Source organism: Epinephelus fuscoguttatus, linkage group LG10, assembly GCF_011397635.1.
Source record: "Epinephelus fuscoguttatus linkage group LG10, E.fuscoguttatus.final_Chr_v1".
Classification (NCBI taxonomy): domain Eukaryota; kingdom Metazoa; phylum Chordata; class Actinopteri; order Perciformes; family Serranidae; genus Epinephelus; species Epinephelus fuscoguttatus.
In genome coordinates this window covers 6,048,911-6,072,234 of record NC_064761.1, presented here as the reverse complement: position 1 = coordinate 6,072,234, position 23,324 = coordinate 6,048,911, and the positions used below count along the sequence as shown (strand labels likewise).

The following is a 23,324-nucleotide window of genomic DNA, read 5'->3' as shown; positions in this document are numbered from 1 at the left end:
TATTGATGCCACACCATCACAGCTCATCTCTGCACGCTGTCATCTATTTACACGTCTGTTTTAAAGCGTTAACTTACATCACACACTGTTTCTGTGATTGGTTATATGTGTATCCAGTTGCATCCAGAGGCATTTTGGGCCACGGCCGCCGATAACACGGCTCGGAAATAGACAACTGAGAGAACTGAGAGGTTCTGGACTGATTTGCATTTGTGATTTGGTCTGGTGATGTCAGGCTATCACAGACTGGATCTGCTCCAGATCACAGATCTAACAGTAGGTGGCTCTGTAATAAAGGGCTGTATTGGGAGTGGGATCCCACAGGAATCAACACAAATCTTGAAGGAGCAGGCAGTTTTAACTTTGCTGCGTGTGGGAGCAGGCAGTCAAAATACTAAATAAACTGCAGGTTCTGGGAATCCGGGGGCGGATTAAGAATACACAGCTCTGTAACATGTTTTTCCTGTCATCTCACAATTCAGTTGTTAACTTTCTTTTGCCTTTATTTGATAGGACAACTTAAGAGTGAAAGGGGAAGAGAGAGGGATGACATGCAGCAAAAGGCAGCGGGTTGGAATTAAACCCGGTGGCTGCGATAAGGACACAGCCTTTGTACATGGGACACCCACTTTAGCGAGCGAGCAAGTGTTAAATTTATCAGCAAAATTGATTTTCACGTCAAGTATAGTGTTACAGAATTTGGACAATACATGACAATGAAATTCAATATCTAACATTATTTGGTGAACATTGTTTCCTGGGTCAGTGTGGCTTTGGTTTCAAATTGCGCTGGCTGGTTGGACTCCAATATACCTGCCTTCAAGTCTAGTTTTCAAATTAAACGTTAGATCTGTGAGATGCAGCTAAGAGCCACAGACAGGAAGTCAGAAAGTATGAAGAGACTAACACCTTGTTGGTTTGGTCTTTTCATATTGACAGATTGAAAAATATAATAAAAAATATAATAATTCCAGTCTTATTGTTTAAAGGGAACATGTGTATCAAAACGAGCTGATGGTGGGTTGTGTGTCAGAAATGTGAGATGAGCTCCTTGGAGATGTTACTCTGCTCCCTGAGCTCCTTCCCCTTCAGTCGGCCCTTCTTCGAACATCCAGGTTATAATAATACAGCTCAATATTCTCCTGTCTGCCCGCACCCTGCCCCCTGCTGGCCTGGAGAGACATGACAGTACACAGATGTGACTTCCTGCATCACTCATCTCTTCTGTTCAATAAACACAGACTGAGTACTTCATTTGAGTCAGTGGTCTAAACAACAGAAAAGTGTCAGTACCTTACAGTAGAAGTAAAGGGCAGTGTTCACCAACAGCAGAGACAGTGGCAGGATGACCACTCGGACGATAAAAAGTGTTGGATCTGATCAAACACGGAGAGTCATCACATCACATCACATCACATCACATCACATGATATCATGAGTCCAACAGTTCCCATTAAAGACAAACTGTATTGACATCAAATCTCCCAATATCACTTCAACATGGAGCTGTTTGGTTTAGTCCCACATCTCTTAAAGTAATACTTCACCGCCCAAATGGCCATTTGTAGATCAATTATTCCAATACTGAGTAATTACTGAATTTGTTAGAAATAAGCCTTGTTTTTCTCAGTATACAGAAAATTCTTGATGAATTAAAGTCATAATGGTGCATATTCAGTGACATCAAAACTACATAAAAACATCAGTTTACAAACTCACAATTCGTGCAGTATAATCCGAGTCTCATTTATACAGTTGTATGCTCAGTGCTTCATTAACAGACAGCCCTTTCTGACGGGAACTCAACTGAAAGTCAAACTTATCTACGCTCTCTATCTAAGCATCCATTCTGCTTGGCTACTGTGGTTAGCTAGTTTGGTTTTACGATTAAACACTCTGAGTTCAGAGTTACTGTTTGGCCTGTCTCGTCTCTCTCTATTTTCTCTCTTTTCTATTATTTTGCAATCCAGGCAATCAAATCACATCTTCTAATTTAAACATGGATGTATGATCTTGAGGCGTCTTCTTTACATCAGGTCTCTATGGCTTAAGTGTGTTGTGCCACAGTAATAATGATCCAACAAAGCTCTAATGTAGGTTAATTTGCGTCCAAAATTTTCAGTTTCAGCCCAAAATGCAACATAAAGCTCTACTTTCTGTGTCTTAGCATTCTGAAGACTCTTTAAAAGCTGATTTAAGACTTTTTAATGCTAATTAAGGCCTTATTTTGGGATGAATGGGCCTTTTAAGACTTTTTCAGGATCTGTGGGAACCCTGTCACTCAATTCTCAGAGAACCAGAGTTATCCTGATAACCACACATGCTTTGTCCCATAGTATATTATTTTCTGTTGCCATTTATACACTTTGTACAAGTTTGGTTTCTATATAAGAAGTGAAACACAAGGACAGTAATCACAGTGTGTTCCAGAGACAGTCCAACAGTCAGCTTACCTGAGACAGTGAGAGAGAGCAGACCGCTCTTAGAGGAGAAGTTATGAGCAACAACATAGACGTGATAAACACAGCTGTAACTTCCTTGGTGGGCGGGTTCTGCTGCAGGAAACAGAAAGTGGGCAGAGTGATTGACAGCTGGCTGGGTGTAGTTGTGTGATGAGATGGAGGAGGTGAAGGTGAGCTGGAAGGAGCCTCCTGGGTACTGTGGCTGGATGGAGCAGGTGATGGTGAAGGTGGAGCCCCTAGACACTTCAACCCCCTGCTGCTGGGCCTCGGAGACCCCATCCATGGAGGAGGACACAGAGATGTTGGGCTGAAGCAGCAGGTCTGTAAACACAGAGACATGATTGGCTGAAGCAGCAGGTATGTAAACGTAGAGACATGATTGGCTGAAGCAGCAGGTCTAAACACTGGGTGCACTCCTATTCTTACAGCTGTGGCACAATCTGGCAAGAAGCAATGACAAGCAGAGAGGGCGGAGCTTATCTCTAAAACAAAGGGGAAAACATCTGACGGCAGGCAGAGGCATCACCATAAACAAAGCATGGATCTGTCAGAGTGATCAAGATTTATTTTGTCATTAATCGTTGAAGAGATAATGATGCCACAAAGAAAAAAATGATAGCAGCAGTCACCTGCTGGCTGCTCTGCTGTATGTTAAGTACAGACAAATCTGGCAACTGATATGTGAGTTAGGCACTGCCATTACTGCGGGGGCAAGTTGTAGGGACTCAGTGCCTGTTGCTGCCCGGTGACAGTGAGAGACAGTGACCATGTTAACTGGTGACTTTCAGCCAAATGTGTCTGCGGTTGCTCCTAGTAACTTACATAAAGGGTTAGGGTAGGTAATAAATTAAGATGAATAAGTATTTTAAAATAGATTAAAGGAGAATTTAACTTACGAGGATGCCTGCACAATTTCTTCATATTTTCAACACCTATCACTTCTACAACCATCATGCGTTCGACACTCATAATTTGTGCTGTTGGGGTTGAACATCCCCCAGGACTGTCAGATCATTGGCTGAAGCAGCCTGTCTGACACATGCAGACAGACAGACAGACAGACAGACAGACAGACAGAAAAAACGTTCCCCAGGTGTGTCCTGTCAGGTGATGCTCAGCTGTCTATGAGGAATTTGAATCTTCCGGACGAAAGCTTCCAGACTTCTCTACACTTCAGGATGTCATTTTCCTGGATAAATTTACAGATCAGTCCAATGGAGACCACTGACTGTCACTGTGACAGAGGAAGGAACACACTGGAAACATTACTGTCATAGATTATGTCAGTGATGATGACAGTAATGGGCTTACCTGAGCAGGTGAGATAAATGATTGAGGAACTTTGATCTAATGTTGCACACTCCCTCAGAGTAGATCCAGAGAGAACATAGTCAGAGATGATACTCCACACAGATCTTACTGAGGACTTTCTCTTTTCTACAGAAACAGCAGAGCCACAGTCCATCTCTTCACAAGCAACAGCTACTGCCTTCGGGGTGAAAACACGGCTGCGGAAACCGGTACCCACTGGTCTCCAGTCTCCCTGACATTTCACCTCCAGTGTTCCTGCACAGCGACTGTCTCTTCCTAACAACCTGACAGCATCAGACTCTAAACAGAAACAAGAGTCATCAAGAATAAAGTGAGTTTCATTAGAACAGAAATGAACCAAATTAAAGCTGCAGCTCCTCTTCTACCTGAGCAGGTGAGTCCAACAGCTTTGCCAGCTGAGCAGGTGTTTCTATCTGAGCCTGGCCTTCTACAGTCCAGGAGAGCAAACTCATGACCTTCACACTGGAACTCTTTGGTCCACATTGGGGCCTCCACTTCTCCATAGAGGGCCCCCTGGAAGACTGAAGGAGGTTCACAGCCAAGCTCCCTACAGACCACCTCTGGTCCATCCTGCTGGTCAAAGTCAGCTTCACACACTGAGGACCACGACTGGTTGGACTGGTTAGACTTCACTTCCAGTCTGCCTGAGCACAGACTAGTCCCATGCACCAGCCTGACAGAGTCTGCAGAGATAATAAAAGATCAGGTAGAGAGATTAAAGACACCAGACACAAAATAAAAAGATGTGACGAGACAGTGATTCAAAGTGGATTCAGCACAGTTCCAACATAACTTCATCAATAGCCAGTTGTTGCCAATAAAATGCACATTAATTTCACTACCACAAGATATCTCCAATGTCATTCTGATAAATGTGGCAGTACATCTAACTGACCACATCTAACTGACCTCACAATGACAGATAACCTGTAACCACACTAACTCAGGCATCTTGGTTTCTGCAAGATCATCTGAGACCAGCCATCCACACAGGTGATTCAACACTTGGTTTGCACAACCGAGGTATTTCTGTTTAACATGCAACCTGATATGCCACACCTGTCAGGTTAATAGATTATCTTGGAAAAGGAAAAGTGCTCAGTAACACAGATTTTACAGTTTTTCCACAATTGCTAAAACACTAAATCCCATTCTCTGCACCAAATTCTGAGTGGCCTAAACTAATTTTTAGAATCAGACATTTTTTTGGCCAAAACTTAAACACTGTTCAGGTATTTAGACTCAATTTGCAAAAGTCATCTACTCATTTTTGCTAAACCTTACATTCTCAGTCACTAAACACATTTCACACCGTGATACACTTGTTTTGCAAAATGGTAAACACTGGCAGCAAAATGTGAAAACAGCAACTCCGACACAGCTCCAATGCAACAGACTTAGCATCAAACAAGTGAACAGAGTACTCTTTGAGTGCAACTCTGTGTCAAAGATCTAAGATATCAGTATGTGCAAGTAAGTGTAACCTACACACACTTTCAACAGTGATGCTTCCACTACAATTCTATGTTCATAGGCCGACTGTTGTAGACTAGTAATTGCAGTTGCTACTACTGTATTACAGTACTGTAAACTATACTGTAATGTACGTAAATTTGCAGTGCATACTGTAAATACACTATTGCAGAGGTCTGTCTTTCTGTATCACTTACTGTACTGAACTTCTTTTTATCTATTTTAATAGAGAGTGTTTGAACTGGATTCCATGGAAAGGCCCCATGAATACATTTTCATAGATGAAGCAGGGTTCAGTCTGGAGAAAAGGAAGCGGAGAGGCAGGAACATAATTGGTCAACGTGCTATTGTGGAAGTTCTTGGCCAGCGTGGTGGCAATGTCACCCTTTGTGCAGCCATAAGTAACTGGGGAGTTCTCCACCGTCATGCAAACCTGTGGCCATATAACACTGAACATCTCCTTACATTTGTGGGTGGTCTATGGTATATTATAGCTGCACATGAGCAGCTGAATCAGCAAGCAGTGCATCCTGTGTATGTCATAGTTTGGGACAATGTGAGCTTTCACCATGCTGTCCTGATACGTGAATGGTTCACCAACAACCAGCGCTTCATCAAGCTTTTCCTTCCACCTAACAGCCCCTTCCTGAATCCAATAGAGGAGTTTTTCTCTGTGTGGTGGTGGAAGGTCTATGGATGGTCTACCAGCTCTTCTAGTCACTGAGCCTCATCTCCATCTTAGCAAATATATTACAAAAATGTAGCCTTGTGGGCTGCACGCCTGGCTGAGCCCGCCAGGCTGCCCGCGAGGCTACATTTTACAATGCTAATTGAAAATGTTAGCTGGGTTGCCGGGCTAACTTACTCACCTAACACAACCGTAACGCCTGACACATTGCTGGGACTGAGCCGCTAATAACTCAAGCTCCGGATATTAACCCATCCCGGTGTTTCCTCCGCAGCTTCCACTTCACCCAGCTTCACTCAACTGCCCAATAAACCCCTGCTTCTTCCCACTTTAACCTGGGGGGAGGGCCAAGGGCTCCGAGGGGGGGATTCACATGAACGTACATGAACGCGCAGCCGGACTGGCTTGTAAACAAGAAGCTGGAGATCAACACAGAGAGAGGATGTGTGAGGTCATGCTATACTCCAGATGAAATTACACCTCTAGTTCTTAGCAATTTTTTAATTCCTTCAGTCTAGAAATGATGAATGTCGCTTATTGCTCCTTTAAGGTTTTGAGAACCTCTTGAGTTTCAAGAAATGCATTTTAGCAACTGGGAAAAAGTGTAAGAAAAAAAGGGAAAAGAAAATGTTTTTTTGTTGTGTATTTACATACAATATATCTTGGCCCATTCAGCAGATTTACTGAGGCAGCAGCTGTTGGAGACAGTCTGCTGCCATTCTAGCAGGTGTAAATCTAAGTACAGCACTGTGACTGATGATATCATAGATGATGTCATTTATGGGCTTCCCTAAGCAGTTGAGATCCAGCCTGAAGGATGAGGAACTTGGTGTTACACAATTACACAAATCAGATCCAGAGTATACACAGGCAGACCTGATGTTCCATATAGTTCTATCTGAGATCTCCTTTCTCTGTACTACAGAAACAGCAGAGCCACAGTCCAACTCTTCACAGGCAATAGCTGCTACCTTTAGGGTGAGGAGAGGGCCACTTACTGCTCTCCAGTCTCCCATTTTCACCTCCAGTGTTCCTGCGCAGTGACTGTCTCCTCCCACCAACCTGACAAATTCTAAACAGAAACGAGGGAGTCAGCAGTAAAAAAAAAAAAAAATGCATTTAATTTTTAAAAAATCCATTATTTCTCTTTTCTTTCTCTTTACCTGCTGATGTGTGTTTTCCTTCAGCCTGGAGTCCTGAGGAAAAAATCAGAAGATGAACATCAGTATAGAGCAGCATGACTGGAGCCCAGTTGGGACAGAACAAACACTCTCAGGGTGTTTTGTGAAGAATTTTCAGCAGCCCAGAAACACCTCAGTGAACTCACTCTGGAGTCATTTCACCAATTTTGTGATGAGTGTATTTATGATGCAAATGCAGCATTCTGGAAGTCAGCAACAACTGGTAATGACCTTTATTTAAACACAGGCAAAACAGGAACTTTGGCAGATGAAGAGACACAGGTAACATTTTGTTCTTCAGGATGGAAGCCCACTCACAGTCTCTGGAGTTCAGGCTCAAGGGTCAAAACCAGGCTGAACCCAGAAACGGGGCTGTGAGCCCACAGACCAACACAGTTCAGTCTGTTGGGGTGTGACGGTACCTGAAAGGGACGGGCAGGGAAAGTGGTCGACAAGGCACAGGGTTCATAATCAGACGAGCAGGCAGATGAAACAGAGGGACCAATGAGGGACAACCAGGAGGGAGACCAGGGCCAGGCAGAGGATTCAGAACCAGGTAGATGAGCAGAAGCACCGACAGGGGACGAGCAGGTGGCAAGCAGAGACCAGGCGAGGGATCAAGGAGTGGACAGGTTGGTGAACAGAGAATGCACACACATGGACACATGGACACATGCAGTGTCTCATCAACAGTCTCTGACCTGCTGCCGACAACAGGTAAGCAGATGGGAACACTCACACTGTGGCATTGATGAAAGGCAACACAATGCAGCCAATGGAAAACAGAACCCAAAGACGCTGAGGCAGAACTTGTGTCGGGGACAGAAGGCTGGTGTGTTTACTGGGATTGCACCTTACAGCTCATTCACATGTGGGACCATTCTAGAGTCTGACTGTTTCTTATTCTCTCCTGCCGCCTGGGTAGAGTAAGATTAATAAATACAATTTTAAACCTAGTTAGCTGGTTGGGACAGGGTTTACATAATATCGGGTGTACTGAGTGGAGAAAATGATGGGGCCATTATTTGTTAACTTTCCTAACCCTCACTTACACTGAGGAGTTTGTTTGACTCTGCCTGCTCCACAGTCTTACAGACATTTTACAATTCATTTAGTTTGTCTGATAAATTTAGCATCATGTTCCACAAAGCTGATGTTTTTTATAAGATATTTTCAATCAATCAATCAATCAATCAACTTTATTTATAAAGCCCAATATCACAAATCACAATTTGCCTCACAGGGCTTTACAGCATACGACATCCCTCTGTCCTTAGGACCCTCACAGTGGATAAGGAAAAACTCCCCATAAAACCCCTTTAACGGGGGAAAAAAATGGTAGAAACCTCAGGAAGAGCAACTGAGGAGGGATCCCTCTTCCAGGACGGACAGACATGCAATAGATGTCGTACAGACAGATCAACATAAATTAACAGTAATCCGTATGACACAATGATATATAAAGAGGGACAGAGACATAGAGAGATGCAGGACAGACAGTAATGACAGTAGCTTACAACAACATTACTTAAAGCAATAATATTATAATTCTAATTACGGCTATTGTGGTACAATACGTTGAAAGTATATATTAATATATGATAGTATACATATGTGACAATAATCATATGTGTACTATAATAACAGTAGAAGTATGACTAATGATGGCAGCAGCAGCAGGAGGCATCAGGCAGGACCATGACAGCAGCACAACCACACACGCCACACTATCCAGGCACCGCTGCGATATAAGTTAACCTGCGAGACAGTGGAGCACAAAGGCTCCGGAGAAGAAGCCGAGTAAGGGACATGCAGTATGGCTGAGTTAGCAAGATGCAGTAACAGAACATGAGTGTTAGCAAAAGGGGGAGAGAGAGAGAGAGAGAAGGAGAGAAGTTAGTATACATGCTGCTGCGTTCTGAATTAGCTGGAGAGTTTTTAAAGACTTATTAGAGCTACCTGATAATAGAGAGTTACAGTAATCCAGCCTAGAGGTAACAAAAGCGTGGACCAATTTTTCTGCATCTTTTCGGGTCAGGATAGGCCTAATTTTCGCAATATTACGCAGATGAAAAAATGCAGTCCGTGAGGTTTGTTTTAAATGAGAATTAAAAGACAAATCTTGATCAAATATTACTCCGAGGTTTCTTACGGTAGTGCTAGAGGCCAGAGCAATGCCATCCAGAGAAACTATGTCATCAGATAAAGAGTCTCTGAGTTGTTTGGGGCCGAGAACAATAACTTCAGTTTTGTCTGAATTTAACATCAAGAAATTGGAGCTCATCCAGGTTTTTATGTCTTTAAGGCATTTTTGAAGTTTAGTTAATTGATTAGTTTCTTCTGGCTTCATCGATAAATACAATTTAGTATCATCCGCATAGCAATGGAAATTTACAGAGTAATTTCTTATGATGATACCTAAGGGAAGCATATATAGAGTAAATAGGATTGGTCTGAGCACAGAACTTTGCAGAACTCCGGAACAAACTTTAGTATTTAGAAATGATTCATAATGAACATGAACAAACTGAAAACGATCAGATAAATAAGATTTAAACTAGCTTAGTGCAGAACCTTTTAGGCCAATTAAATGTTCCAGTCTCTGTAGCAGAATTTGGTCAATTGTGTCAAACGCCGCACTAAGATCTAATAAAACAAGTACAGACACGAGTCCTTTGTCTGAAGCTATCAGAAGATCATTTGTAATTTTAACTAGTGCTGTCTCAGTGCTATGATGCACTCTAAATCCTGACTGAAATTCCTCAAATAAGTTATTATTATGGAGAAAATCACACAGCTGGTCTGCGACTACTTTCTCAAGGATCTTTGAAAAAAAGGGAAGATATTGGTCTATAGTTGGCTAACACTTCAGGATCCAGGGTGGGCTTTTTTAGAAGTGGTTTAATTACAGCTACCTTAAAGGACTGTGGTACATAGCCTGATAATAAAGATATACTGATCATGTCTAATAAGTGAGTGTTAACTAAAGGTAAGTCTTCCTTAAGTAACCTAGTTGGGATGGGGTCTAAGAGACACATTGGTGATTTAGATCAGGGGTCTGCAACCTTTGCCATTAAAAGAGCCATTTTTGACCAAAAATAATTTGAAAAAATCTGTGTGGAGCTGCAAAACATGTTTGAGCCTTATAGTCAAGGTAAATAGCCTATTAAGTCTAAATTAGCGTATACTTATGGTCTAAATAAGCATTTGTTAATATGTTTTACCACAAGGTGGACACTGTGCAGGGCACTATGATTATTTGGTACTTAAATTTTGCAGAGCTGGCAGTGAGAGCAAACAAATCTGTCCACGCACTACTACATTCTCTATTTTATTCAATTTACTTTTTGGGATTTGGCATCCATAGCTAACCAGCCACTGCTATCAAGGTTCAGCAACATTTCGATTCATAGAATGAATTTCCATAGACTTCTTTTCTCAAAGGCTCAAGGAGCCACTGGACAGGGGCTAAAGAGCCACATGTGGCTCCGGAGCCACAGGTTACCTACCCCTGATTTAGATGAAGAAATCACTGTGGTCAGTTGTTGAAGAGAAATCGGGAAGAAGCTAACTAAATATATATTAGGTCTTACAGCTGTGTTTGAGGGCAGATAGGTACTATCTGAGGACAAGAGGTCATGAATTTTGCCTCTAATAGTTAGAATTTTGTCATTAAGAAAGCTCATAAAATCATTACTGCTAAGAGTTAAAGGAATACAAGGCTCAGTAGAGCTGTGACTCTCAGTCAGCCTGGCTACAGGGCTGAAAAGAAACCTGGGATTGTTCTTATTTTCTTCTATTAATGCTGAGTAATAGTTTGCTAGAGTTGAGTGTTGTTCGCAGCAAGCCTATGCTATCAATAAGATGATCAATTCGGGAGGCTTTTGCCTTCATTTGATATGGCAGCTACAGCATGAAGGGGGGAGGCATGACAGCAAGTAGCAGGGAGCTATAGGTGGGGGTCCAACCTGCAGCCACTGTGGCAAGGACACAGCCTTTTGTACATGGGGTGCCTGCTCTACCACGTGAGTTACTGGGCAGCCCCACAAAGCTGAACTCTAATTTAGTCACATATTTAGACATAATATGCATAGTCTGCCTGTTCAACACTCCTGCATAATATTTCTGTTACATATAAGACTGTTACATTTCAAGGCCCCCCGAAATCAATTCCGATATAGGACAGTTTGTCTGATCCAGCAGCTATTATCTATCTGCATTTATACACATTGTGAAGTCCAGTTTGACTCGATTTTTGACACAGCCATTTGAAAAGCAGTCAATAACAGCTGTATAAATGAGCTGAAATTAAACTGTTTCTGTAGGTGTTGTGCAACATGCATACACACACACAGACTTTTCTGATGTAACGACACATATACATATATATGTAAATGTGTAAACAACTGTTCTGACATTTATTTTCTGATTGATTTTATTTTGTTGTTCCTGAGTTACTGTTGTGTTTTACAGACTAAAAAACTGAGATAATTTTTTTAGTCTTTCCTGAATGTGTGAAGGCAAACTTAAATTTATATTTACATTTAAACTCCAGCAATAGTTTTGTTGCACTTGCATGTACTTTGGATATTCATAGTTAAATATGTTTTTGTGTGTTATGGTGTTATTACACAGTTTTCAAATAAACTATGTTTTGGTGGATTTTGGGAGGAAATATAATTTTTTCTCTCAAGACATGCTGTCCATGGTGTTAAAAGGTGAGCTCAGTAGGTTTACTAAGTGGAGAAATATTTGTCCCCCTTCCTGATGAATACACGTATGGTGTGTGCTGCAAGCATTAGAGCATACATGTGTGCACGGATGAATGTGTGGTACACGCCATTGTCCCAGTTTGGTGGTTTAAAAATATGGTCATGTGTGATGTGATCTATGTGTGGAGGTGATGTTGTTTCAAATATTTTTTATTAATTTTCAAAAACAGAGGTCCAACACAGGGCAATACACAGTACAGTATTCAAAACACCAGATCTTTTCAAATTGTTCAGCTCTGTCCTTTATAGAATATCTGATCCTTTCCAGATGATGGGTGTCTGTCAGCTCTGTCAGCCATCTTTTCGGTGTGGGCACCTCTTTCCCTTGTGTGGAGCTGATGTGATGTGAATGAGCTGTTTGTTTTCTGATGTAAAGATCCAAATAATAACATATCTTTAAAGCAGAGTCCAGTTTCTTTTCTGATTTATAGATCAAATACAAATATCTGAATCATAACACATCATCTTTAAAGCAGAATCCTACCTGAGCTCTACAGCAACAGTGCCAACAGATGATCCATGTCCAGGTAGACCGACTTCCTGTCTGTCTGCTCTCTGCTCTGATAATCACTGCTGTCCTCAGTGTATATCTGCGCACAGGAAAAGATGGAGCTTCACTGAAAAACATCTCATTGTGCTGTCTTTATAAGTTTACGGTGAAGAGTCCCCGTCTGACTGAGTCGCTGTCACATGATTAGGTTTGTCTGTTGGTCATGTTTAAAGTTTGAGCAGATGATCAGACAGATTTCACACTGGTTTTCAGACTAAAACCAAATGTGTGTTTAGCTTGTTTCCTGCACAGTCCAGTATACACACTAACTACAGTAGGACAAGTAGTTATAAAACAATGAAAGTGTTTTTAACATAAGTGCCTGATGATGTTAAGAAAGTGATAAAAAGACATGTCATTATAATTATTATAAGTACATACTAAAAATTGACCCAATGTAAAGAAATGGGCTCAAAACGACCACAAAGACGTCCCCTTGTCTTTGTTAATTGGGTCCATTAAAGATGATGAAACATCAGTAAACAGTTAAAAATGTGCAACACAGTTTGTCAGGGTCCAAGGTGACGTCTTTAAATGTCTTGTTTTATCAGACCAACAGTTTAAAACCCAAAGATATTCAGCTGATGTGAATCTCTGCATGAAGCTCAGAGGCAAGAGACGACAAATTTATTTCTATAACACATCTCATACCCAAAGGCAACCTAAAGTGTTTTTCAGATTACACAGGTAAAAAGACAAGAACAATGATAAAAACAACAAAAGCAAGCAATAAAAAGTACATAGAGTCCAAGCAATAAAGGCAAACAGGCAAAAGCACAGTAAACTAATAAAATAATAAAACAATCAGAAACACAGACCTGTTGATTCCTGTTGGATTCCCTCTAACTTCTGTATTCAAGCATCCTCCCTCAAACTTTTAGCTGGAAAACGATGATCAGAAAGGGTGCAGGATGATATTTTAGTGACCTGCTGTTTGTCAGCTGCAGTCTGTGTATAAATGCTGCTTGTTTGGTTTCTATTTACTGTAACTGTAACCTCTGTTTAAGTGAGGCTAGTTACAAACTGATTTATTATTTCCATCTGTCATACAATCATGAACAGATTGACTGGAGTTGAGACTGATAGATTAACTGCAATTGATTAAATAAAGATGTGAAAAAAACTTTGATCAATCTGTGGATTCTGTTTTTTAAGTAATCAATCAAGAGTCTATGAAACATCAGTAAACAGTTAAAAATGTGCAACACAGTTTGTCAGGGTCCAAGGTGACGTCTTTAAATGTCTTGTTTTATCAGACCAACAGTTTAAAACCCAAAGATATTCAGCTGATGTGAATCTCTGCATGAAGCTCAGAGGCAAGAGACGACAAATTTATTTCTATAACACATCTCATACCCAAAGGCAACCTAAAGTGTTTTTCAGATTACACAGGTAAAAAGACAAGAACAATGATAAAAACAACAAAAGCAAGCAATAAAAAGTACATAGAGTCCAAGCAATAAAGGCAAACAGGCAAAAGCACAGTAAACTAATAAAATAATAAAACAATCAGAAACACAGACCTGTTGATTCCTGTTGGATTCCCTCTAACTTCTGTATTCAAGCATCCTCCCTCAAACTTTTAGCTGGAAAACGATGATCAGAAAGGGTGCAGGATGATATTTTAGTGTGTCGGCTGTTTGTCAGCTGCAGTCTGTGTATAAATGCTGCTTGTTTGGTTTCTATCACTGTAACTGTAACCTCTGTTTAAGTGAGGCTAGTACACAAACTGATTGGTCCATCTGTCATACTGAATATGAATAGATTGACTGGAAGTTGAACAATAGATTAACAATTGATTAAATAAAGATGTGAATAAAAACTTGATGTTGGTGTGTTGGCTGTTTCTTTTCTGATTTATAGATCAAATACAAATATCTGAATCATAACACATCATCTTTAAAGCAGTCCTACCTGAGCTCTACAGCAACAGTGCCAACAGATGATCCATGTCCAGGCAGACCATCTCCCTGTCTGTCTAGTCTCTGCTCTGATAATCACATGTGCTGTCCTCAGTGTATATCTTCGTACAGGCAGAGGTGGAGCTTTACTGGAATACATCTGATTAACTGAATTACTGTCACATGATCAGGTTTTTCTGTCAGGCATATTTAAAGTTTGACCAGTGAATCATACAGTTTTCATACTGGATTCAACTGGGCTCCTTGGGGACTTAGGGTGGGGGAGACCAACTGCAAGACTCCAGTCTAAAACTTTTTCTGTGACCCCGATGAAAAAACATCATGAGGTCAAGGAAGGAGGTCTAAGTCAGAAGGACCTTGGAAAAGATAGCCACTGTGCTTAGAGAATCTTACTGACATAGCCTCATTCTTAAGTTTCAGACATGTTGAATTAAAAAACATCACCTGGCTATCCTGTCTCCTACTCTCTCACCACCATCATCATCATCTTCCCTTTTGATTTGGTTTTCTCATTTGTTTTAAGTTACTGTACGTAATTAGATTTTTCAGGTATCTGTACTTTACTTGAGTATTTATTTTTCTGACGACTTTTTACGTTTACTTCCAACAATTTGAACACAAATATCTGTACTTTCTACTCCTTACATTCTCAAAACTGTCTCGTTATTTGTTTCACCCTCTACGGATGACAACATGATGTAAAAGACGTAACAACACAGAGAGGGAAAGTCAACCGCGGAGAGAAGGCGTCTAGTGACTGTACAGTTTGTGGTACAGAGAAGAACACTAGCGTCGACACGGATGAAGAAAGTGAACAAGGAAATATTGCCGACGACTCCGGAACAGTTTGGAGAAGCAAGACATTCACACGCGTTGTTTTGATGGCATTAGCAGCATACAGGCCTGAGCTAATGCTAGTGCCAGTAGTAGTTAGTCATGCGTCAGCTCCCCCCCAAAGAAAACAAACATTTATATAACAATTGTGATTCTGCCAACTGAGCTACTTTTCTCTTCTCTTTGTGTATATGTCTGTGTCTTGTATGTGTACATTGTCACTCCTAGAGAAAGCATGTAAATCACCCGTAGAGATATAAAAACCTCACTGCACCTACTTTGAGAGGAAGTCCACCTCAGATGAAGGCCCATCCAAACACCTTAAACTGTGGGAAACCAAGAGAGTGTCACAAAAAGGTGTGGAAGATGCCATCATAAACTTTGTTATTCAAGGTCTGCACCCTCTCAGTATTGTCCAATAGCAGGGTTTTAAAAATCTCGTGCATAACCTACAACCAGATGTGGTTGTAATGTCCCGAGATACCATGAAAAACAAAGTTGAGAAAGCAACACTGGAAATGAAGAATTATCTGAAAGCTGCCATGAGTGAGGTAGAGTTTATTGCTACCACTACTGATTGTTGGACAGGACGCAGATGGTGTTTCATTGGTGTCACAGCACACTGGTAAAAGCCTGAAACAATGGAGAGATGCTCTGCTGCCCTAGCATGCAAACAGCTTAAAGGATCACACACCTTTTCTGCTCTTGCTGGTTCTCTGAATGACATACATACCAGTGGCGGCTGCTGGTTTTTCAAACAGGGGAAGCTCACTTTAAGTTTACTTCACTAGCAAGGACCACACCACAACGATATGCAGTTTAAAGGTTTAATAAGGATGTGATGTCAGAAAATGGTTATGAATGGGGTGGTGATGAATGGGGGAGTGCAGATTGGCAGGTGAATGAACGGGATGGAGATGACGTCATCGGAGGGTCGGACTGGGTGAGGCGTAGATGTGGGCGGAGAGACTCAGTGTGGGGGTTCCGTCTCGTGTTCTGATGAGCCCGTGCAGTTAGGAAGCCCCCCAGTCGATGCCTAGAATGAGATGAGGAGAGGTACACAGCAGATTGACAAGAGAGAGGAACAGAAGGGGAGGGAGGGTGGGTTCGAGAGATCTGAGAGGCCTGTGGTAGAGCTGTGCTGGTATATATATGTTAGTCAGGTGATTAGAGGAGTGGTTGAGGAGTGGTCCTGCTCCTGAACCTAAGTTAAACAATTAACTCCATTTCACTAGCAAGGACCACACCACAACCATATGCAGTTTAAAGGTTTAATAAGGATGTGATGTCAGAAAATGGTTATGAATGGGGTGGTGATGAATGGGGGAGTGCAGATTGGCAGGTGAATGAACGGGATGGAGATGATGTCATCGGAGGGTCGGACTGGGTGAGGTGTAGATGTGGGCGGAGAGACTCAGTGTGGGGGTTCCGTCTCGTGTTCTGATGAGCCCGTGCAGTTAGGAAGCCCCCAAAAGAGTCTGGTTAAGTGAGGCTTAGTCTGTCGTGCGCTAGACGGAGATCATTGAGGTTATTGTGGATGTAGGTTTGATATGCTTGTGAAGACCGGTGAAGACCAGCGGCCGAGGACCTGAATGACTTGGTCTGAAATACCTGATCTGGCGGCTGAGGAGGCGGCGCTGATGCAGAACGAATGGCAAGAGTAATGATCTGATGAAATTCCGGAGAGACGGAGGATGTTATGGAAGTGTTTCTGGAACCAGAAATGGGTGGCCATCCTCCCTGTTTCGGTGAGGAAGAGGGGATCTTGTGGTGAAGCACGGGCAGAATACCGGGTGTGGATGTATCTGGTCAATGGCTCGTGCGGGCTGAGAAAGGAGTTGAGGCGGAAGATGTAGATGGGAAAGGTTACTCCTAACTGATCAGTTTTACTCCTGCGGAGCGTGAATATGAGGGAGTCTGAAGTGTGGGTGGTGATGTCGGATAGACTGGGATGACGGGAAGGATCGTAGACAGATGATGTTGGAGCGAATTCAGAGCACCTCGGGAATCCGAAGAAGGCAAGTAGAAACATTGATTCCAGTGTTAAGTCGACTGTGGAGAGATGTAACCGAGCGCAGAGTGTGTATACAGCGGGCAGAGCAGATCGGAGGTGAGGGAGGCGTCTGGCTGTCAGCTGGGTCCTGTGGTAATGTGAGATGCACGGAGGATGAATTGATGCTGAGCGGAGATGAGAGTGAGTCTGCGGGTGAATGGCATGATGGCTGGGGAACGGGAACGGCCTTTATTGATTATGTCTACTACTGCTGTGTTGTCAGAGTGGATATTATGCATTTTTTTGACCATTTGTGCCCCCAGATTAGAGTGGCGATGATCACGGGGTACAGCTCGTACAGAGCAGACGAAGGAGAGCGTGACTCTGTGTCGAGGGACTCGAACTCGGAGGGCCAAGCGGCAGCAAACCACCTCCCCCCATAATACCCGCCGAAACCTACGGAGGGAGCCGCGTCCGTGTAGAGTTGAATGTCCTCGGGATGGGTGATGAAGTCGTCATAGAAGAATGAGATGCCGTCCCAGGATGACAGAAATTGCTGCCACATGCGCATTTCTGTTTTACAAGTGTCGTCCAGAACCACGTGGTCGTGGAGAGAGGGAATGGATGCAGCTTTGGTCAGCAGTTGAGAAAGAAAAGATTTTGCCTGTGGAATTATGCGGATGGCGTAAGTGAGGTGCCCGAGGAGAGCGAGCAGCTGGCGTTTGGTGCACCTGTCTGTCAGAAGATAATTAGACAAGAGCAGCGAGATGCGCTGCACTTTATCCAAGGGCAGTGAAGCCTGGAATGACATTGAGTCCAGAGTGATGCCCAGAAACTCAATGGATGTGCCAGGTCCTGAAGTTTTTTCTTCATACAGAGGGACACCGAGGTCAGAAAATGCAGACGTAAGTGTAGTGAGACCGTGGCGAGGAGGTGAGGACGGGGGAGTCACGACAAGAAAATCGTCAAGGAGATGAAGGACGTAGGGGAGCCTGTAATTGTTGGAGAGGATCCAGCATAGAGCCTCGGATAAGGAGTCAAAGATTTTGGGACGGCTCTTGCAGCTGAAAGTGAGACGTATGGAGAAGTAGTAAGCCCCCTCCCAGCAGACACCGAAATAACACCAGAAGTCGGGGTGAATGGGCAAGACCTTGAATGTGCTCGTGATATCAGCCTTAGACAGCCATGCTCCGTGTCCGGCCAGACGAATCAGTGCCATGGCGTGGTCAATGGTGGCGTACTGCATGGAGAAATCTGGGCTAGGAATAAGGCTGTTGATGCTCGGGATGTCGGAGCCGTGTGGGGACGACAGGTCAATGATCAGCCTCTTTTTCCCCGAGTATTTGCGTGTGGCGATACCGATGGGACTGATACGGAATACGGGGAAAGGAGGATGATCGAAAGGGCCTATCATAAATCCCTCAGTGACCTCTTTTGCCAGTAACATGTCAACAGTGTCGGGCTCAGTGAGAGCGGATTGAAGATTGTGACATGTGTGGGAAAAATTAGGAAGCACCTCCATGCCGGGGTGAAAACCGTGAGTGAAGCCAGAGATGAGAAAATCGACAAACTGCCTATCAGGGTGATCACTGAGAGCAGGAGACGGCAGCCGGACGAGTTGCAACCCCACTGATTGAAATTATTGCACACCATCCTGCCGCCCTGATAGAGGATCGGCCGTCCTCGCTTGTCGATGCCCTTTGGCACCGGCACGTTGACAGTGGGACGTGCGTCCTTAGCTCTGGGGATGACAGGAGGGGGGGGGTGCAGCGGAAGACAGACGGTTGAAGATCGGAGCATTGCGTGGGGTGGTGGGGCGGGAGTGCGGTGGAGGAGCCCTGATAGTGCATGCAGATGCCGGGTGAGAAGGGGCGCCACATAAGTCGCAGGAGAGGGAGGAACGAGCTGCGAAAATGCGGCAGTATATTTCTGAATCGAGGGCCCCCCAGTATGTCCCCTGGTTTAGCTGCTGCAACCGGCCGGCTGCTTGTGCGGCAAAGTGGACATGGTAGGTGTAAAATCCCGTCCCCCCCCGAAACGCAAAGCCATGTCCAACACGATGGACAGATAGTCGTCCAGCTCTGATCGACGGTGAGGAAAAGCAGAGCAGATGACATCGCGAAAAAGGGAGAAAGCGAGCAAACTCGACAGGAATCAAGTCTTTGGACCTGGTTGGCATTGACTGCTTTAATAGAACTGGACCGAGGACAGTCTGCAGTTCCCTGGGTTGACTACTGTCGAAAAAAGATGGCTGAATGAGCTGGGCTAGGTCTACATAATTACCGGACAGTATTTGCTGGCGCAGTGAGTGCGAGACGGGTGAGGGGCGGTGAATGGCAGAGGCCGGCGGAGCTGGTGGTGTGGCTGTGGCCAGAGTGTAGACGGCAGCAGAGGAAAAAACATTAGGGTGTTGGGGAAGGGAGGGGGCAGGGAGGGGGTAGGGGAGGGGTAAGGAGAGACATGTCGGAAAGAGAGTGGAAGGCAGTGAAACACCCACCGGAGGAGCCTGTTGTGCTACGGAACGGGGCTCCTGGGCTGCGATGCCAGCTGGAACAGGATAGTTGTAAGGAAGGGTAGAGGAAAGGGATGTGGGGATGGAGGATGTGTGTGCACGGGTGAGAGTGGAGGCCTGCGAGACAGGGAGGAGAAGAAGGCAGATATGGCGCGTGACATATCTGCGTCTGAGGGAGCAGGCACAGGGGGTGATACGACCTGACCCCCGGCTGGGGGAATGAATGAGGTAGGCTGCTCCGGCTGGAGTGGTGGAGGCGCCGTGACGTCACCGACAGTGACGCTGGCGGGAGTAGGCCTCGGAGGGCGACTCGGAAGTGCGGCCGGCTTGGGAGAAGGAGCTGTGGCCTCGGGAGCCCGGACAGCGGCTGAATACAGCTGGAACAGCCTGGACTTGTTGTCGCTGCGGTGGAAGGGGATGTTTTTTGCCCTCAGGAACCGCTGGAGCCGAGCGATGGTCCAATCCCTGATGTCGGGCTCTTGCTGTGGACGTGGAGATGGTGGAGATGGCCGAGTTGAGCGTGACGGAGCCCCGCGGGAGTGGCGAGGTCGACTAGACGCTGCACCGCTTCGGGAAGGAGGAGGAGAAGACTGCCGCTGGCTCCCACGGTTGTGGACGCGGCATCGATTTCCCACCCGCGAGGACGGAGGAGAGGAGGCCTGAGATCCACTAGGAGTTGGGGCGATCTCGTTGATGGAGCCTGACGGAGAACCACGGCAAGACGGAGGGATGTGGACCACAGAGCGCAGCCGGCTCCCCTGGGAGTTTCGGCTACCGGCAGACTGCTGAGACAGGGTCAGAGGATCACCTGGCTCGAACAGAGAGTCGTACAAGTCGTCTGAGTCTGATTTGGACAGGTTGACTTGCAACACGTGATCCATCGGTGAGTACGCACAAAAAACACACTTGCTGAGATAACCTATGTAGGGTCGCCAATGTTCGAGAGATCTGAGAGGCCTGTGGTAGAGCTGTGCTGGTATATATATGTTAGTCAGGTGATTAGAGGAGTGGTTGAGGCGTGGTCCTGCTCCTGAACCTAAGTTAAACAATTAAGTCCATATCATAAAATTTGTCATATTGTAGCTTGGCAGTAACTTATAAAAATAACATTTAATTGAAGATGTTTTTCAACCACACTCATGCCATAGAACCACAGCAAAACACACCTCAAAGATTTTCAGATGGGTTTAAACATCTGAACTGTGTCTACACCACCAGAACTGATTTTCTCTCAAAATAAGTTTCCCTGAAAGGAGCAGCACCTTAACACTGGCCCGGGTAACAAACAGTGCTATAGCAACATTCTCTGAACATTCTCATATATTACTGAAACACACATTTTTTTTATATATGAATTATGCCCTCCGCTCCTTTTGCAGAAAATGGTCTGTGATGGTCTCAATAATGCAACGTTTATGTTTTTATTTACAGTGTGTGTTGTGTGTGTACTGTACAAACAGTGAAAAATAGCTAAATGGCTTATGGAAATATGGAACTCCGGATGGCACTCTGTCAGAAGAGTCCACTCGCAAATATCTGCAAGGGACTGAGCTTGAAATGCAAAGCGCTATCGGACACAAAGGGGTTCAGCCTTTTAGACAATCCCTCCAATCATCATGCATACACTGAGCGTCCTCTCCCCCCTACCGCTCCATTAGGTCCCAGGGAAGCTGAGCCTCCCTGGAAGTGACGATTTTGTCGCATTTTTTCGCTTTGCTGCATGAAAAAAAACCTACTTAGGGCTGTCTCACAGGAATGCTTGGAGGCTCCACATCCACTGTGCTGACACGAGGATGTATGACAGGGAGGTCACGTTTGAATACTGGTGATAAACAGCTGACGTTTGAACATCATAATCATGATGTTAAACGCATCCTAGTGCACGTTTAATGTAATGTAAATTCTTCATCTTCATCTTCATCTTCATTCATCTTCTAACTGCTTCATCCTCTTGAGGGTCGCGGGGGGGCTGGAGCCTATCCCAGCTGACATCGGGCGAGAGGCAGGGTACACCCTGGACAGGTCGCCAGACTATCGCAGGGCTGACACATAGAGACAAACAACCATTCACGCTCACATTCACACCTACGGACAATTTAGAGTTATCAATTAACCTAGTCCCCAATCTGCATGTCTTTGGACTGTGGGAGGAAGCTGGAGTGCCTGGAGAGAACCCCCGCTGACACGGGGAGAACATGCTAACTGCACACCGCACAGAAGGGCTCCCATGCCCGGGATCGAACCGGCAACCCTCTTGCTGTGAGGCGAGAGTGCTAACCACCACACCACTGTGCCACCCAATGTAAATTCTTATTTTAATGTAAATTCAATAGTGCATATTTGACCATTTCTTCTATGAAATTTTAGGGAAAGTTCAGCCTCCCTTGTTGTCTCAGAGCAGTCGCCCCTGACACAGAATACAACATCCATTGCAAGATTGAACACACAACTACTGATAATGGCTCTAATTTTATTAAAGCTTTTCCAGTCTACAGAGAGCTGGATGAAAACAATAACAAAGAACCACTTTAGGGGGCAAGGCCGAGTGAAACAGCAGAAAGAAAGAAAAGTAAAGAAGAGGAAGAGGGGGAAAATGTGGATCTTAAGTTTGTTGAAACTGGAACCATGTAGGATGAAGATGATGGCCTGGAATACCAACTGCCGAAGCACCATCGCTGTGCCTGCCACCTTCTGAACCTGGTGTCAACAGTTTATGTTTTAGAAGCCAATGCCAACACCATCTACAAGAGACTCTCTCGTTCAGCATTTTCAAAGTGCTGGAGTCTATGGAACAAAAGCGGCAGATCCACTGCAACTGCAGAGATAATCAAAGAAAAATGCAAACTCCAGCTCGAGGCCAAACAAGATGAGGTGGAATTCTCTTTATATACAGAAATTAGACATGTTTTACATGTTGGACTTTTTGTAGCCACTAAATGTTTTTCTTTTGACAGGATCACTCCTGCTGAGATTGCCTTCCTCGCAGAATATGTGAAGATGATGAGCCCATTTGCAAAGGCGGTTGATGTTCTTCAGGGAGAGGCCAGTGTGCAGATGGGATGGCTGGTACCTACAATAACACTACTCAAAACTAAGCTCCAGCACCTTCGACTTTCCTCCAAGTTCTGTGGGCCTTTGGTAGATGCTCTTCAAACAGGATTTGAAAAGCAGTTCAGGCAGATGCTTGCTGATCCAGAGCTGATTGCTGCTGCCATTCTTGTCCCCAAGTTCAGGACATGTTGGACAAGTGATGACGACATCCTAAAACTTGGTAAGTGTTAAAACATTTGATTAATGCTTACTGAATATAATGGAGGACATTTTGGAATCTCAGTTATCCATAACATACTGGGTAATTGTTTATCATACAATAACAAGTGAAAGTCACATTGCTTTTTGCAAACAAAATTACAGTCCTATGCTAATCAAGATTTGTGTTTCAAAAATCATTTTACATTTTTCATTTATGTATTAAAAAAGGGATCACTGTTAAATGATTCTCTGTGTGAGTCTGTTTATATACTGTAAATGATAAGTTAGAACTTTTTCAGCTGTTGTCTTTACTTCATTACTCCTTACTCTTAAATATGATCCAGAAATATAGT

General features: G+C 44.0%; 2 protein-coding genes across 2 annotated transcripts; both read right to left on the bottom strand.

The window, feature by feature from the left end:
- Nucleotides 1-1,077: 1,077 nt before the first annotated feature.
- Nucleotides 1,078-14,825, bottom strand: LOC125896167 (scavenger receptor cysteine-rich type 1 protein M130-like). The gene is made up of 8 exons (XM_049588534.1): nucleotides 14,384-14,825; nucleotides 7,119-7,171; nucleotides 6,923-7,027; nucleotides 4,160-4,483; nucleotides 3,774-4,073; nucleotides 2,454-2,783; nucleotides 1,294-1,376; nucleotides 1,078-1,172 (listed from the first exon to the last, which is right to left on the bottom strand). Exons 1-8 carry the CDS (start codon nucleotides 14,422-14,424, stop codon nucleotides 1,089-1,091), a joined length of 1,320 nt encoding a protein of 439 aa, XP_049444491.1. The 5' UTR covers nucleotides 14,425-14,825; the 3' UTR covers nucleotides 1,078-1,088.
- Nucleotides 14,826-17,378: 2,553 nt separating this feature from the next.
- LOC125895886 (uncharacterized) lies at nucleotides 17,379-19,624 on the bottom strand. The gene has a single exon (XM_049588070.1). The coding sequence runs from the start codon at nucleotides 18,727-18,729 to the stop codon at nucleotides 17,473-17,475; it is 1,257 nt and encodes a 418-aa protein (XP_049444027.1). The 5' UTR covers nucleotides 18,730-19,624; the 3' UTR covers nucleotides 17,379-17,472.
- Nucleotides 19,625-23,324: the final 3,700 nt, after the last annotated feature.